This window comes from Danio aesculapii, chromosome 11 (assembly GCF_903798145.1).
Source record: "Danio aesculapii chromosome 11, fDanAes4.1, whole genome shotgun sequence".
Classification (NCBI taxonomy): Eukaryota; Metazoa; Chordata; class Actinopteri; order Cypriniformes; family Danionidae; genus Danio; species Danio aesculapii.
The window spans coordinates 24,139,421-24,154,892 of NC_079445.1; the positions used below are offsets into that span (position 1 = coordinate 24,139,421).

The window sequence follows — 15,472 nt, forward strand, 5'->3', positions numbered from 1 at the left end:
AAAATCATTGTAGGGGACTGAACTCATCCAGAATCATCCATGTGCATAAAGTCTTGAGTGTATGTCTATTAGCATTGCAAATCTCTGTTTTATAAAAAAAAAAATACACACATTTTTCTTCAATATATTCAAATTAAGATGTGTCAAAATGCAGCTTAAGTGCAGTTCAGAAGACTCAACCATTGCTTCACATCAGTGTTTAGACTAAGCAGTTTTAGCACAGGCCTTGGAATCTGTGAAATCTGAGCCATTCCAACATGAACAGAGATTTGGTTTCAGAAATTCACGCAAGCCAAGGAAAAAGCAGCATTTTAAGCTGACAATTGTATCACCACTGGCTGTCTAAAGCCATGCTGTATCCAACCTCAGCACTTTTCTACAGTCTGTGTTTTCCTGTCTATTGTGGTGGCACCAATTAGAGGAACTGTGACAGTAGTCTTGAGGTATTATAAAGCAGCAGGTACTGTATATGTGACGGCTCAATGTATGTGTTAAGGACAGGCACAATTCTCTGTACAAAAAATAAAGAAAGAAATTGTACCACACACACTCAGATTTTTCACTTGTTAATTAGTCTTATTCATTACTTGGCTCAGGTTTATACTAAAGACCCAGCTTTTTGAGTAGCAGCCCTTTTTGAATTTCATTTGATTATTGCTGCCTCAGTGAGTGACAGAGGTGAAATATTGAGAAAGGCAAGACTTAAATAATGCATAGCACAAGTCTGAGTGCAGTACGTTAGTGAAGTCAATGAGCCCCTTTGAGGATTTTTAGACCTCGGAGTCGCAAAGTTATCACCCTTGGGAACCTTTACAAAAATAACAAAACTAAAGACTGGGTAAAGTACTGGGTTTGAAATAAAATGTGACATCATGGCAAGTATTTTGTGCGCATGTGAAATACAAATCAGACTCTGTAAAGACAATCATAGTGAGGAATGCACCATATTTTCCAGAAAATAAGATATATTGTAATTGTTGTTTTACTAATGTATGAGGTGACTTTATAGAGTATGTCACTCGCTTCCATTCAGAAATAGTTGTATATGCTCGTTTATAACCACAGGAATTACCTCTAGATTAAAAAGCTTGGTTTTGAGCATATTTGGAATGTTCATGAACATTAACAAGTTCTGCTTTGGTACTCCACAGCTTGTGTCAGTTTCTGATGCTCCATTGCACTGACTTCATTTGCCAGAAAATGTTTTAATATTGATTTAATGCATAAGCGTGCATTAAACACTTATATTTGGCCATTTGTTGCATCATAACAAACATACGTGAAACAAAATTCACAATATACACGTTAAATTAACAATAGATACAATTTAAAAGACCTCTTTATGGGGCTCTACATAAACTTTTTCCAGAATATTGCATTTTGATGACAAGCTGTGATGAGATTAGATGCTCAATGCCTGGTTGCCTTAACTGATAGTTATATAATGAAAATAACAGTTCCACATACTGTACATACTGTAGCTAGTATAATACAAGATTAGATGAATGTAAAATAAGGGAAAACATTATTAATTAACCTGTGAGAATCATTAGAGAGTTTTCACCAGGATATTACACTGACAGAATTTACAGTTGAAATCAGAATTATAAAAGCCCCTTTGAATTTTTTTCGTTTAAAATATTTCCCAAATGATGTTTAACATAGCTTTGAAATTTTTACAGTATGTCTGATAATATTTTTTCCTCTGGAAAAAGTCTTATTTGTTTTATTTTGGCTAGAATAAAAGCAGTGTTTAATAAAAAAAAAAACATTATTTTAAGGTAAAAATTATTAGCCTCATTAGCTATATTTTTTTCCCATAGTCTACAGAACAAACCATCATTATACAATGATTTGCCTAATTACCCTAACCAGTGTAGTTAACCTAATTAACCTAGTTAAGCCTTTAAATGTCACTTTACGCTGTATAGAAGTGTCTTGAAAAATATCTAGTAAAATATTATTTACTGTCATCATGGCAAAGATAAAATAAATCAGTTATTAGAAATTATTACATTTAGAAATATGTTGAACAAATCTGCTCTCCGTTCAACAAATTGTTGATAAACAGGATAAACAGGGCTGCTAATAATTCAGGGGGTTTAACAATTCTCACTTCAACTGTACATGAGAACAATGAAACAGCCTTCCATACTCTTTAGCTATTTCTAGGATATGCAGATTTCATTCTATGACACAATTACTTTCCTAACCTTTCTTTCTTCAGTAAACAAAGACAAAACTGAAGTCATTGCGTTCGGGAACAAAGATGAGGTTCTCAAGGTAAATGCATACCTTGGCTCTAGGGGTCAAACAACAAAAAATAAGAATCTTGGTGTTATTCTGGAGTCAGATATGAGTTTCAGTAGCCATGTCAAAGCAGTAAGTAAATCAGCACACTATCATCTCAAAATTATTGCAAGAATTAGATGCTTTGTTTCCAGTGAAGAACTCTGCTGCCAGGATTCCAGAACCAGAAAATCAGAGCACATCACATTGGTCCTCAGGTCTTTACACTGGCTCCCAGTTACATTCAGAATAGATTTTAAAGTATTATCACTTGCCTTCAAATCACTAAATGGCCTAGGACCTCGATACATTACAGATATGCTCACTGAATACAAACCTAAGATATCACTCAGATCATTAGGATCAAATGAAATAAAATCCGAAGAGTTTAGTCAAAGCAGGGAGAATCAGCCTTCAGCAACTGAGCCCCCTGCTGCCAGAATCAGCTTCCAGAAATGATCAGATGTGCTCCAACATTAGGCACATTCAAATCAAGACTTTAAACACATTTGTTTAGCTGTGCCTTTACTAAATGAGCACTGTGCTGTGTCCGACAGATCACACTATTATTATTTTTCATTTCTTTAAAAGCGGTTTTAACACATTTTAATATGTTTTTATCCATTTTTAACAATTTTATTCTTTCTTTTTATGTTATTTATTTATTTTATTTGAATTACTTTGAATTTGAATGTGTTTGAAATGTGCTATATAAATAAACTTGTCTTGCTTGCCTTAAAAGTTTTAAAAGGTCATTAAACTAAAACTACTAGTACGTTGAAATGTACTGTACAAATACTTGTAAGTCTGTTATTCAACACCAGTAAAAATATGTGTAATTTGTGCCTATTTTGTTTATGTTCTTTTAATTGTATTATAAAAGCATTTAACAATATCACATCAATAATAGTCACAGCCTGTTTCAGAAAAAACATGCCCTGGAACATACAGTATGCCTTAAGCTCTGCAAGGAGATGAAGAAAAGTTCAACTGAAAATGTCCTGACACAAGGTGTTAGCATCCATGTGCATGAGTATGCCATTTCTGATTGGTGACCCAATCAACAACGTTCTACCCTTGTGTTTCATTTCACTACACAGACGAATAGAAACACAACACAGGCCAGAACAAGCTTGGGAAAGCTCTCAGTAATATCTGTTAATTACACATTGTCGTTTACACTTTAATCATTCTCTCTGCTCCACTTTATTTTCACGGTTGATAGATTCTAGGCTTAATGGCATAGTCATTATAATGATTGGGCTTAATGTACCTACGACTTTTGGTCTGAAAACAGTAAGTTTGAGCTCTGTGTCACTATTCAGACTGTCAGAAGAATGACTCATTGCTCTGAACAAACACGTCAAATAGCAAATAATGACAACAAACAACTAATCATGGCATGAATACTCATGAAAGGATGCTCATGCAGTTGAATCCACAGATCTGTAGTCCTGGGCTTTCTTTGGAATGACTCATAAGGCATTTATGAATTTATTTTCTGGTAGCTGGAGGCATCTGCGAATGCAATACAATAAACCAGAAACCAGTGTAGTTTTCGAGTAAGTCTGCTTTGTATTGCAAAAACATATAGATGTGCCTGCGTGGATCTTCATTAGAATTCCTCCCACCGCCGCTGTTTTAGCTCTGGCTATCAAGTGCTAACTTTATCTGCAAACTCGGATTGCAAACACTGAATATTTATTCAGTAACAAGGCCATGACTTGGGGACACTAAACCATACATTTTAGATCAGGCTTGGATTGGTTCAGTGAATACCAATTTGGTTTACTTAAGGATTATTCAGACCCTCAAGATATATATATATATTTTTGCTGTATCAGTTAAAGTATATAGGACTTTTGCTGTTTGAGGATGTTTTTTTCATATTGATAATGCAGGACTCTTCATTTTCCCCACAGAACTTAAAGATGAAGGTTGTGGACTGATATAAAAAGTCCTTAGATATGTCTTTTGTGAAGTCTCTACACGGACGCCTGACTTAAACAGGCCACCTGCTGGGAAAGATCCATTTTGGGGGGTTTAGTCCCTTTAGCAGATGTCAGGGCAGCAGTAAAAGCGTCATTGCCCGAGGCAGTCCTTGAGTCCTACAAGAAACCTGACTTTTTATAGAGAAAGGAAGTATTTGGAGATGAATGTATGATGGTTGGCTGGGACTGAATGGCCATAGGGAACACTAGGTCGTTTTCATTGAGCCCTCATGGGCCGAATGCCCCAACCAATTTACATATACAAAGAAAGTATTGAATAGGATATAAAGGGAGGAAAAATTGCTCTCGCTGGCCCATATAAGCTACAACAACGGCAACATCTCCAAATCTGTGGAGCCATTACTAATAGCAACATTTTGTAAATGAGGTAATTAAATAAATAAATGCAATCCTGTTCAGTTCATTTTCCTGATGTGATAGTATATACAATACATTGTCAGGCTCGCTCTGTTTTTTTTATTTGTGGCTATAAAAACAGTCAGCCGTGTTATACTGGCTGAAATAGTTGTTATGATTCTCCTCAGCTCTGAGGTTTGAATGGACACAGCAAAATGGGATTTTAATAAAGCAAGAGCTATGATTCACTGTTGGTGTGAATCTGAGAAATACTGGAGAAATCTGGATAACTGCTTTCAGTAATTAATATAATTAATCTCAACATTGCATTGGTAATTTGTTAAAGCATGTTTTTCCATCATTGGTACATTTTATTTGTTATAATATATTTAGATTTTTCTAAATTATCCTAAGACAAGAATGTGTCAAAAGCCAGAAAGAAGCATCCAAATGCAAAATGCGGTAAAAAAAGATTTTATATAAATAGCAAAAGTAAATCCAAGGCACTCGAAAAATGTGAAAAAAAAAATATTTAAAAGTCTTTACTGACATGGCTATTCCTTAAAACTGCATCTACGTGTTTCAGCAAATGCTTGCCTTCATCATGGTAACAGAGATCAGGTGCATCTGGAGTTTCACTATGGTCTCATGACTCATTAGAATATCTAAACAGTACTAAAGTATTAAATTGAACACAAGGTCAACTCAAAATCATTATTAGTTCAGAATTGAAAAAAGACGATGAGTGTTATATAACATATTTCTCAAATTGATAATAATAAGTAATTTAGTGTGTTTTTTCACCAAATAATTAACATCATTTATGAATTTGGCAATTAAAGAGTTAAAATCCTCTAATTTTTTGAACAATTTAGTAGTTTTGATCAGGACTGAAGTTAATTAACAGATTTATGCAAAAAAATAATAATAATAATAATAAATAAATGAAATCCCTAACAAAAGTGTAGCAAATTTGTCTAGAGTGTCTCGTTGAGCATTTTCCCAAAATATGTATCAAAATAAGATTTGTCACTAAAAATCATTCTGCTAGCTCAAACACAGAACAAGTTAAGGCCAAGTTAAGACTCAAACTCACCCTAGAGGGGATGAAAACATCCCCAACAGCACATAAGGGTTAAGCTACCCCTGAGCACTTTTTGCGTGATTTTGGACTTTATTTAAATGTTCAAAAGAAAGACGAGCGACTGAAGAAAAGAACGTCCAGGAGGCTAAGTGGGCAACCAGTGTCCAAAACAGCAGGCAAGCGAGAAAAGTCAAACAGGCGGACGTCGATCGGGAGATAGATAAGGCAGGACAGACAAGAGGAGGGCAGACAAGCTCAGGGTCAGGCAAGCGGGAATCCAAGGAGGGAAAAAAACTTAAGTAAGAGAGTAAAAACAGAGTAAAAAAATTGCAAAAATAATGAGCATGACTTAACGGAACAAGACGAGGATGATGTATAGAAAATGGGAATCTACATCACAGTCAGCCATGTTTGCCAGAGCTCCTATGAGTCTTCAAAAAGTATTACATTTGGATTTTTTTTATTTAAGCTACCAAAAAGGTTCTAAAAAGTCATGTTTTTTAAGAGATGTCTTAAATTTAACATGATAGTGTGACCTTGATACTTTACTGAATTTAAACAAATATATATGGCTTTCATTACTCTATATTTGTAGACATGCATGCACTTTCAGACATCCACTTTCTGGAACTGCTACACCTAACCCCGTCCCTAACTCTACCCCTCACAGTGACATCACATGTGCAAGTGTCTGAGAATTGATTAACCCGGCAGTGGGTAGGTTATAAAAACTACATAAAGGCAGACATCCTGAAAAGCACCTTTCAAAGGCGGTTAGCATTGTTTTTTAGATAAACGATGCTCATTTACTGTAGCATGTTTCTTAATCTGCAAACATATTATGGTATTTTTATGATTGAGCTCTCAAACTATTCCTAGTGGGCAGCACTAGTGTCTAGAAATCTTGAACACCTTGATTAGTTGGATCAGCTGAGTTTGATTAGGGTTGGGGCAAAACTGTGCAGAGCTGCGGCCCTCCAGGAATTGAGCTTGAGACCTACACTCTAAAACCCAACAGTCAACTTTATCAAATGAAATGAGTGTAGTTAACTCAAAACTTACTGAAAGTTAATTCTACTCATATGAAATGAGTTTTGAACTCAGTGTCGAAGGCAATGAGTTCTTTAAATACCTCATTACTTCAGCTTAAGTTTGGTACGTTTGGTTTGTTGCAATTGGTTTCCTCAAACGGTTTGAGTTGCCTTAACCAGGGCTTAATTTGTGCCGGAGCACGCCGGATCCAGATCTGGCACCTCTGAGATCCGGCACCTCATTTTACCGATCCCCCTCCTCAACCGCTCTCCTCCCCCGTCTGTTCACTTTCACTTTCTTCCGCGACTCCCCAATCCTCTTCACTTTTGTCCATGACAACCCCCCGCTCTTCACTTCTGTCCTGCGTCCGCGACACCCCTCTGCCATCCAACATTAAGCCCCCCCCCCCCCCCCCTCACTTTCGCGCGCAACACCTCTCCATCCTTGGATGACATGCCAGATCCGTTATGCCCATCTGTTCCAGGACCTCGCAATTTACAAATTAGGCACTGGCCTTAACTTATTGAGTTTACAGTACTCAGTTGGTTTGAGTTCTCTTCATTTATTGGGTTTTACTGTGCTCAAATTGCTTCATTTACTCAAATGGATCAAGTTCACAGTACTCATTAGGATTAGTTTTTGAACTTGGTTTGTTGCAATCAGTTTCCTCAAACGGTTTGAGTTAGCTTAACTTTTGGAGTTTTACAGTGTACATACCAAGGGAATTAGAGAGGAATAGGTGAGATGTGGCGAGGCATGTACATGCTAATCAGTAATAGTGAAAGGCTGTGCAAAGTCTGCAAGAATAGAAAAGATGTGGGAGAGGCAAATAGTAGATTGTTTTTGGACAACTTTGATGAAAGGTTTTGATCCACTATAAAATATGGACTACTGTATATTATTTTAAATGTATTATATATTTACTTTATTTAAAATTATATTTGCAACATGCTTTATATTTTCTTAAATTAAATATACTGTTTCCCAGTGTTGGGTTGCAGCTGGAAGGGTATCTGCTGCATAAAAAACATATGCTGGATAAATTGGCGGTTCATTCTGCTGTGGCGACTCCAGATTAATAAAAGGACTGAGCCAAAAAGAAAATGAATAAATAAATAAACATACTATGTAAATGTTGTGCTACGTTTTAAAATATTTTACAGTATAGGGAAAATCAATAGACCTACAGTATAAGTCCAATATTAAAACACCAATGTGACAAAATAATAAAATAAAATAATAAAAAATAACATTTTATTGCCTAGTTAATCTAATTACCCTAGTTAAGCCTTTAAATGTCACTTTAAGCTGTATAGAAGTGTCTTGAAAAATATCTAGTCAAATATTATTTACTGTCATCATGACAAAGATAAAATAAATCAGTTATTAGAAATGAGTTATTAAAACTATTTAGAAATGTGTTGAAAAAAATCAACACATATTAATTCTGACCTCAGTTGTATATAGTTTAGTTTAGTTAGCAAAACACACCTTTTAAATAGCAACATAGGCCTATTTTACTATTTAAATAAAATAAACATCCTTCATTCATTCATTTTCTTAGTCTCTATTTCGGAGGTCACCACAGCGAAATGAACCACCATCCCAGTATTGGGAAACACCCATACAATTTTAATGTTATACACACACATTTTAAATTATTATTATCAAATTTGAAATAAAGGCATACAGAAACTACCCCCAGGCTATTCTATGGTAGAGAACTGCAAGGAAATGTTATTAGCTATGCAGTATGTGTTTGAGACCATACACAATAAATCAAAGCACTGAACAGAGCAGTAAATTTGTAGCATTGGTGACTTGTGCATTCCTTGACGAATAGTCCTCTCACATTCATGCCTTCGTCTACTGCAGCATGAGGAAAATCATGTCAGCCTTATCCAGACATCAGCACGTTATAAAGTGCTAAGCAGAGCGCAGTTGAAAAGACTGTGACAACACACCCCAACCAATGAACTGGAGTGCAGTCAGGTGGCAATCAGTCCTGTTTGTCGTAATTAAGAAATTTCTCTGATGAAAGCGTCTTTCTCTTTGTTACAAACCACCTCAGGGATGCTTTTTCACATCGCAAACAGAACATCTGACTTCCAGCAACTGCTGAGCTGCGGCCCTTGCTGTGATTGCCATTACTTGAGCCAGGAAAAAGATGTGCAATTGCCAATTACAGGGCAGAGGGGGTTATGCTGCACACTGGTGGAAACGTTCCCGAAGCAGATGTGAGGAGCGGATGGTGAATGGTGCAAAACAGCTGCTGCCCAGCCATCTCTTGTCAGTTTAGATGTAAAACAATTTAAAGTCACATGCCCTTGTTTTATTAAACCCGACTACAAGCCGTGCATCAGCAGGTGACACATCAGGGCAAGAGAGTGGTGAATATGATGCTGTAGACGGTGTTTTTTGTAATAAGTCAGAGGAACGCAGTGTCAGAATGATGGTAATAGACTATGCACACAACCGCAGATCCACAAATTGGCTGAATTGGACACAGAAAAGCAGAATATGTATCTTGGATTTACTGTATGTCTAAAGTCAAATTGCACAGGCAGGGATTGTATTAAGTAAATATATGCATTACTGGTACTTTAATATATGGGTCAAAGATGGGACATCCCACTATCTGCATCAAATTCAATTCACAAAAGAGATTTTATATAAACAGAAAATAAATGTTTAATACTAGTTTTGTGAACATGCATGTGTCCCACCAGTGACAATATGCAGCCATATCACACTGCTATGAGTGTGATATTGCGTTCATACAACAGTTTGACGGCATAATCCTGTTTAAAAAAAGAAAGTCAAACACGTAGAGTCAAAAACTCATTTGTAAGAGGAACTACTTTCTTCCGCCATTCCTTCACATCTGCAGCTGACGTCAGAACAGCAGAATTCGTAGCTACTTCATCAACATCACTTTGGAGCTAGTATATGAATGATTCTCTAGCGTAATGTCTAAAGTGATGACAAAATATGTGATTTTGCTGACATTTTAAGATTATACAGCTGAACGGCATGAAATGCCATCAGTCTAGAGACATTTCCCAGTATTTCTCTGTTGCAATAGGGATATCACAATAATTAACCCCGCAAAGCAAACACTACCAGACCATGGTATAAATACAGCACTACAACATACAAAAGAGAGAGATCGACTTAGAAAGTCACTTACGTGTTTGTAATTGATTTGATCAGCTTTAGTTTTGTCTCCACTAAGGGCTTATTATGTGGGTTCTGTCGCCATCTTGTGGACGAACATCAACCATCTTTGCTCTGCTCAGTATGACAGGCTGATGGATGCCAACATGCTGTATAAATATTTAAAATAGGCACTGTAGTGAACTGCATAAATGAACTGCATAGTTCCTATCTAAACAACTACCTTCTCGCCTAAAAAAGCCTCAAAATTACATTATGTTGTCCAACAGCTGCAATATTTGTCAAACTGTAGTGAGTTTATTGATCTGCTGTTACTCTATGTGGGTGGAGTAATACAGAAGGGTGAGGAGGCTGTACGAGTGCTGTTAAAAAAGCCAACCTGATTTAAGAATATATATATTTCTGTTTGCCTGTTCAAAGGCTCTTATACTAACACCAAGTCTTATTATTGTATACATAACTACTAAAGTAACCATTTTAACCAGCTTATTTAGTTGGCTGAAAATTCAATATTAATGAAAGTTTCATCATTCAGTGTAATGGTTTTGTCGTTCGTTGTAATAAAAGCTTTGTTTTATCCACTGCAATGAATTACAGTTTCATGTACAGATAACAATTCTACACTGTAAAATGAGTTTCTTTAAAAATTATGGTCAAAGTCTAACAGGTGTGGTTGCCAGGATTTTACAGTTAAAAATAATGCAATAAACTTTTTTTTACTTAACATTAGATGTACAATTAAACTCTAATGTACATGACAAAAAATGCAGGAAATTGTGCGAAACTCAGTTTATAGTTGTTCACAGTATATAATGAGGAAACTGTTAATTGGGTACCATATTTACGGTAACAATTTTTGGCTATTTTTACAGTGTAGCATATTAATTATATGCATTAGCTCAGCAGGTTAAATCAAATATTTGTATTACTTTTTTACAGTACAGTAGTATTACAATAAATTTCCTTGTTTGTTTAAAATAATCAACATAAAATCATAATTGCGTTCCATTTTTTACGATTAAATAGAAAAATACCCTTTTCTTGTACTTCTCTGTTTTCTATGTACACTAATTTTCTTTGTTTCATTCATTACTGTATTACAATAAAGCCTAAAATTTTCATTCATAATTCAGTTTTGCCTTTTGAAAGCATCTTCGGAGTGAAATTCCATTTTCAGCCTTCTTAAAATTGTTATATTCATTTTCTTTGCAGACAGAGTCTGGTCTGGGTGTGGTTGCGGTTGGAGGATGAGGATTCTGTTGTGTCTGCTGTCTCTCAGCTTTCTGGCTCTGAGCAACGCATTGGGTAAGTCTGATCTGATCTGATCTGATCTCACGTCTCCCGTCATCTCATCTCTTTCAAGATCCCATTTGCAAATATACTTAGTAGGTCTCGCTCAGCCCTTCCCCCATTAGCGAAACTTCATTGCCTGTTGTTTTTTCTTCCAGTATTCCCTCTGCGTCAGCATTTCCTTGTTAAAACATGATTGAAATATACGTTGTCACTTTGATGGTGTCTGGGATGTGTGGTTTTCAGGGTTGTGCATCAGTGGGGGTCCACAAATTCAGTTGAATTATTCATTGTGTTATCTTAGATCAGTGGGCAGAAGGGATTTGATTTACTTGAGAGGTGTTTTTGTCGGCTGAAGTAATCCAGGCCACATTAAACATTGATAAAAATGTGGTTTGTCCATAATGCTATTAACTTTGCAAATGGCACTCCAGTCAAAGTTACTCTGACTCCTAGTCTCCAAGGCATAAAATCTAGTTCATTTCCTAAATTCTGTCTAGGAATCCGACCAAAATGAGCAACCAAGTTTCTTGGCATGATATTTAGGGTGCTTTTACATCTGTGGTTCGGTTCATTTGTTCCGCACCAAGAGCAACAAATGATACATTGTATCATACATGTATCACACCACACTGATTGCTTTGGTCCGAACCAGTTAAAAAGAACCAAAATGCAGTCATGTGACAAAATCCACATCCCTCATTGGCCAGATGTTATTGAACGTATTTCCCAAACTGCTTTTCGATTGGTCAGAATTAACGTGTGGGAAAATGCCAATGGAACTCCTGCAAGTAAACAAACCAGCAGGCACAAAATGTCGCTTTTTACTATGGAGGGATGGCTGCGCTGGCTGATTTGTATCCCTGGTCATAGTATACAATGTAGTTTGTATAAATCACTTTAGACAAACTATACATTTCGAGAATGAAGCGCAGCTGCGGCTGGAAAAATAGGTTTTAATGCATTGCAAACGGCAAAGGCACACCGTAAGTCACCTCAGGAGGCGTGAATTATTTATTAATTATTAGTGAATTAATGGTTGGTTGAGGCGGAGGGGGGTGGGCGCGGAGTGGTGGGGATGTGTAGGGTTAAATTACGAGAGTTTTCCAGAAGACAGAACAAAATGGGAGATGGGTCAGAAATACGGGAAACTCTCGGGAAAATCTGGAGTGTTGGCAGGTATGATAATAGTACAACTATTGTTATATTCATAATCTTATAAATCGAATTGACCCCAAATATTTGAACAGCATTGTCCAAACATTGAAAGTGTATAATAGGAATAAAAATGATAAATGGTTCAAAAACATACATAAACACACTATTTATTCATATAGCACTGAGAAAAATATCCAGGAGTATCTTCGCTAGCATTGAGATTTTTCAATTGGCTGACAAAACAGTTTCTGCTTCTAGTCTAGGACACTCACTAGAAGTATGCAAACATAGAAACTGTGATGAGATGCTGAAAGACTTTGGTGGAAAATGACTTAAGTGGCAGTTTGGAGCTGTTTCTCCCCATTACTGGAAGCAGCAACACGCCAGTGAATTTGAGTGTAATCTCAGAGCAGAAAAGCTCCCGGGGAGCTGGTTCCTCTTTTCAACTCATCTCGCTTCCTCTGCCTCTCTCTTGTTGCCCCAGATTCCTGTGGGTCTCCACAGCGCGCACACACTCCTTTGAACAAACACATGAATATATATATATGTATACACGCCTATGCACGTAGAGACCCAGTGAAATCTAAATAACAACCATAGTAACTGAAAACAATTGTATTGGGGTCTATTTTAGGAAAGATGTTTTCACCCAAAAACAAGACGTGTTTCTTTAAAAATGCACAAGATCAGTCTTGTTTTCAAAGAATGTTTTTCATAAAAATGTAACACTCATGTGCATTTGGGTGCATGGAAGAGATCCAGATGTATTATTTTCCAAATTGTATTGTTTTTAGTAGAATTGTTGCTAAAAGAAAAATCACATTATTTAATTATTTAGATTTTTGCAATTATTTTTAAGAGATAAAATAACTTTGTAAAATTTCATGTTTAGGATATTTTGACTGTGGGTATGTATAGAAGACTTTAGGAAAATATTTTTAGAAAATATTTGTGAATTTATCTATCTGTCTAAGTTATTAAAAACAGCTTTTCCTGTAAACACTCACCGGCCACTTTATTAGGTACACCTTACTAGTACCGGCTTGGACCCACTTTTGCCTTCAGAACTGCCTTAATCCTTCGTGGCATAGATTTAACAAGGTACTGGAAATATTCCTCTGAGATTTTGGTCCATATTGACATGATAGTATCATGCAGTTGCTCCTGATTTTTCGGCTGCACATCCATGATGTGAATCTCCCTTTCCTCCCATTCCACCATCCCTTTATTACCACACTGTGGTCATAAAGGGATGGACATGGTCAACAACAACACTCAGGTAGGCTGTAGCATTGACTCAATGCTTAATTTGTATTAATGGGCCCAAAGTGTGCCAAGAAAATATTCCCCACACCATTACACCACCACCAGCAGCCTGAACCGTTGATACAAGGCAGGATGGATCCATGCTTTCATGTTGTTGATGTCAAACTCTGACCCTAACATCCGAATGTCGCAGCAGAGACTCATGAGACCAGGCAACGTTTTTCCAATCTTCTATTATCCAATTTTGGTGAGCCTATGCTAATTGTAGCCTCGGTTTCCTGTTCTTAGCTGACAGGAGTGGCACCCGGTGTGGCCTTCTGATGCTGTAGCCCATCCGCCTCAAGTTTGGACGTGTTGTGCATTCAGAGATGCTCTTCTGCATAACTCTGTTGTAAAAAGTGGTTATTTGAGTTTCTGTTGCCTGTCTGAACCAGTTTGGCCATTCTCCTCTGACATCTGGCATCAACAAGGCATTTGCGCCCACAAAACTGCCACTGAAAATATCACTGGATATTTTCTCTTTATCAGACCATTCTCTATAAACCCTAGAGATGGTTGTGCGTGAAAATCCCAGTAGATCAGCAGTTTTCGAAATACTTAGACCAGCCCGTCTGGCACGAACAACCATGCCACATTCAAAGTCACTTAAATCACCTTTCTTCCCCATTCTGATGCTCGGTTTTGAACAGCAGATCATCTTGACCATGTCTACATGCCTAAATGAGTTGCTGCCATGTGATGATAACGCATGAGAAATTTGCGTTAACGAACAGTTGGACAGGTGTACCTAATAAAGTGGCCGGTGAGTGTATATATATTATAGAAGTGGATCATGTGTAATTTCAAAGAATTTCCATTATTGTTGATGTTATGTATAGTATTACATTATATTTGTTTATAAAAATAGAATAAAAGCCATGAAAATACCATGAAAACTTTAAGAAAGTTTATCATAAACCTCACATGCAGACAAACAAATCTCCGATCATAGATGCACTCCCTGACACAAATGCACATGCTTTCCCAATTTATCCAGACTCATTCTGGAAGCGATTCATAATGCATCAGATGCGTGCATGACTACCTGGAGATTTTACTGTATGCTTTCATACTCCCCGGTTTCCTCGTTCTGTCAAAATATCTGAGTGCAGGCAATTATATCTGACAGCATGTATCCCCCGCTGGCTTTCCCCGGGTGGAGAACACACCCCTGTTCTCTGAGTGCAGATATGCTAGAGATGTTAGGCACACACGGCCCCCTGTATCTGTCTGTTTGGCACACTACACCGACTTTCAAAAAAGGCAGAACAAAAGACCTGAGCAGCACAAGGTGACTGGATATAGACTACACTCAAGGGTAGTGAGTTTACATGCATGCTTAACCTGATTGTGCTTCATGAGCATATTCATTTTTCATAATTAGAGTAAATTCATAAATGACTACAGCTTAAAACGATCATCACAGATAGGCTTTTGCCCTTTATGCTGATTTATGAATTCCAACATGTAAGGTCATTAATCTGCTTTCTGTAATGTTATTAAAGTGCTCATGTACAACATATAACAGGAACATGTCCTTACTTTAGATGTAAGCCTTATCCAGAAAGAGAAAACATGTTTCAGTAACAGAGGAAGAAATATGCAGCAAATCTAGATGATTTCTTATGGTTTAGATATTTTTAATATTAGATATTTTAGCAGGAATTTACTTGTAAATACACTTTTTTAAAAATATAAACATACAACTTACATTTTAACAATTAGACATTAAAAATAAATAAATAACAACCAACAACCAATTAAACAAACAAAAAAAAACATGCATTCC

The 15,472-nt window shown here is 36.6% G+C and overlaps 1 protein-coding gene across 1 annotated transcript in view; it reads left to right on the forward strand.

Moving 5' to 3' along the window:
• Positions 1–15,472, forward strand: part of cntn2 (contactin 2) — a 69,790-nt gene that overhangs the window by 22,752 nt on the left and 31,566 nt on the right. Inside the window, exon 2 of the mRNA XM_056467969.1 lies at positions 11,143–11,235. Coding sequence (XP_056323944.1) covers positions 11,178–11,235 — 58 coding nt within the window. The 5' untranslated portion in view covers positions 11,143–11,177. The remainder of the gene's footprint in view (positions 1–11,142; positions 11,236–15,472) is intronic.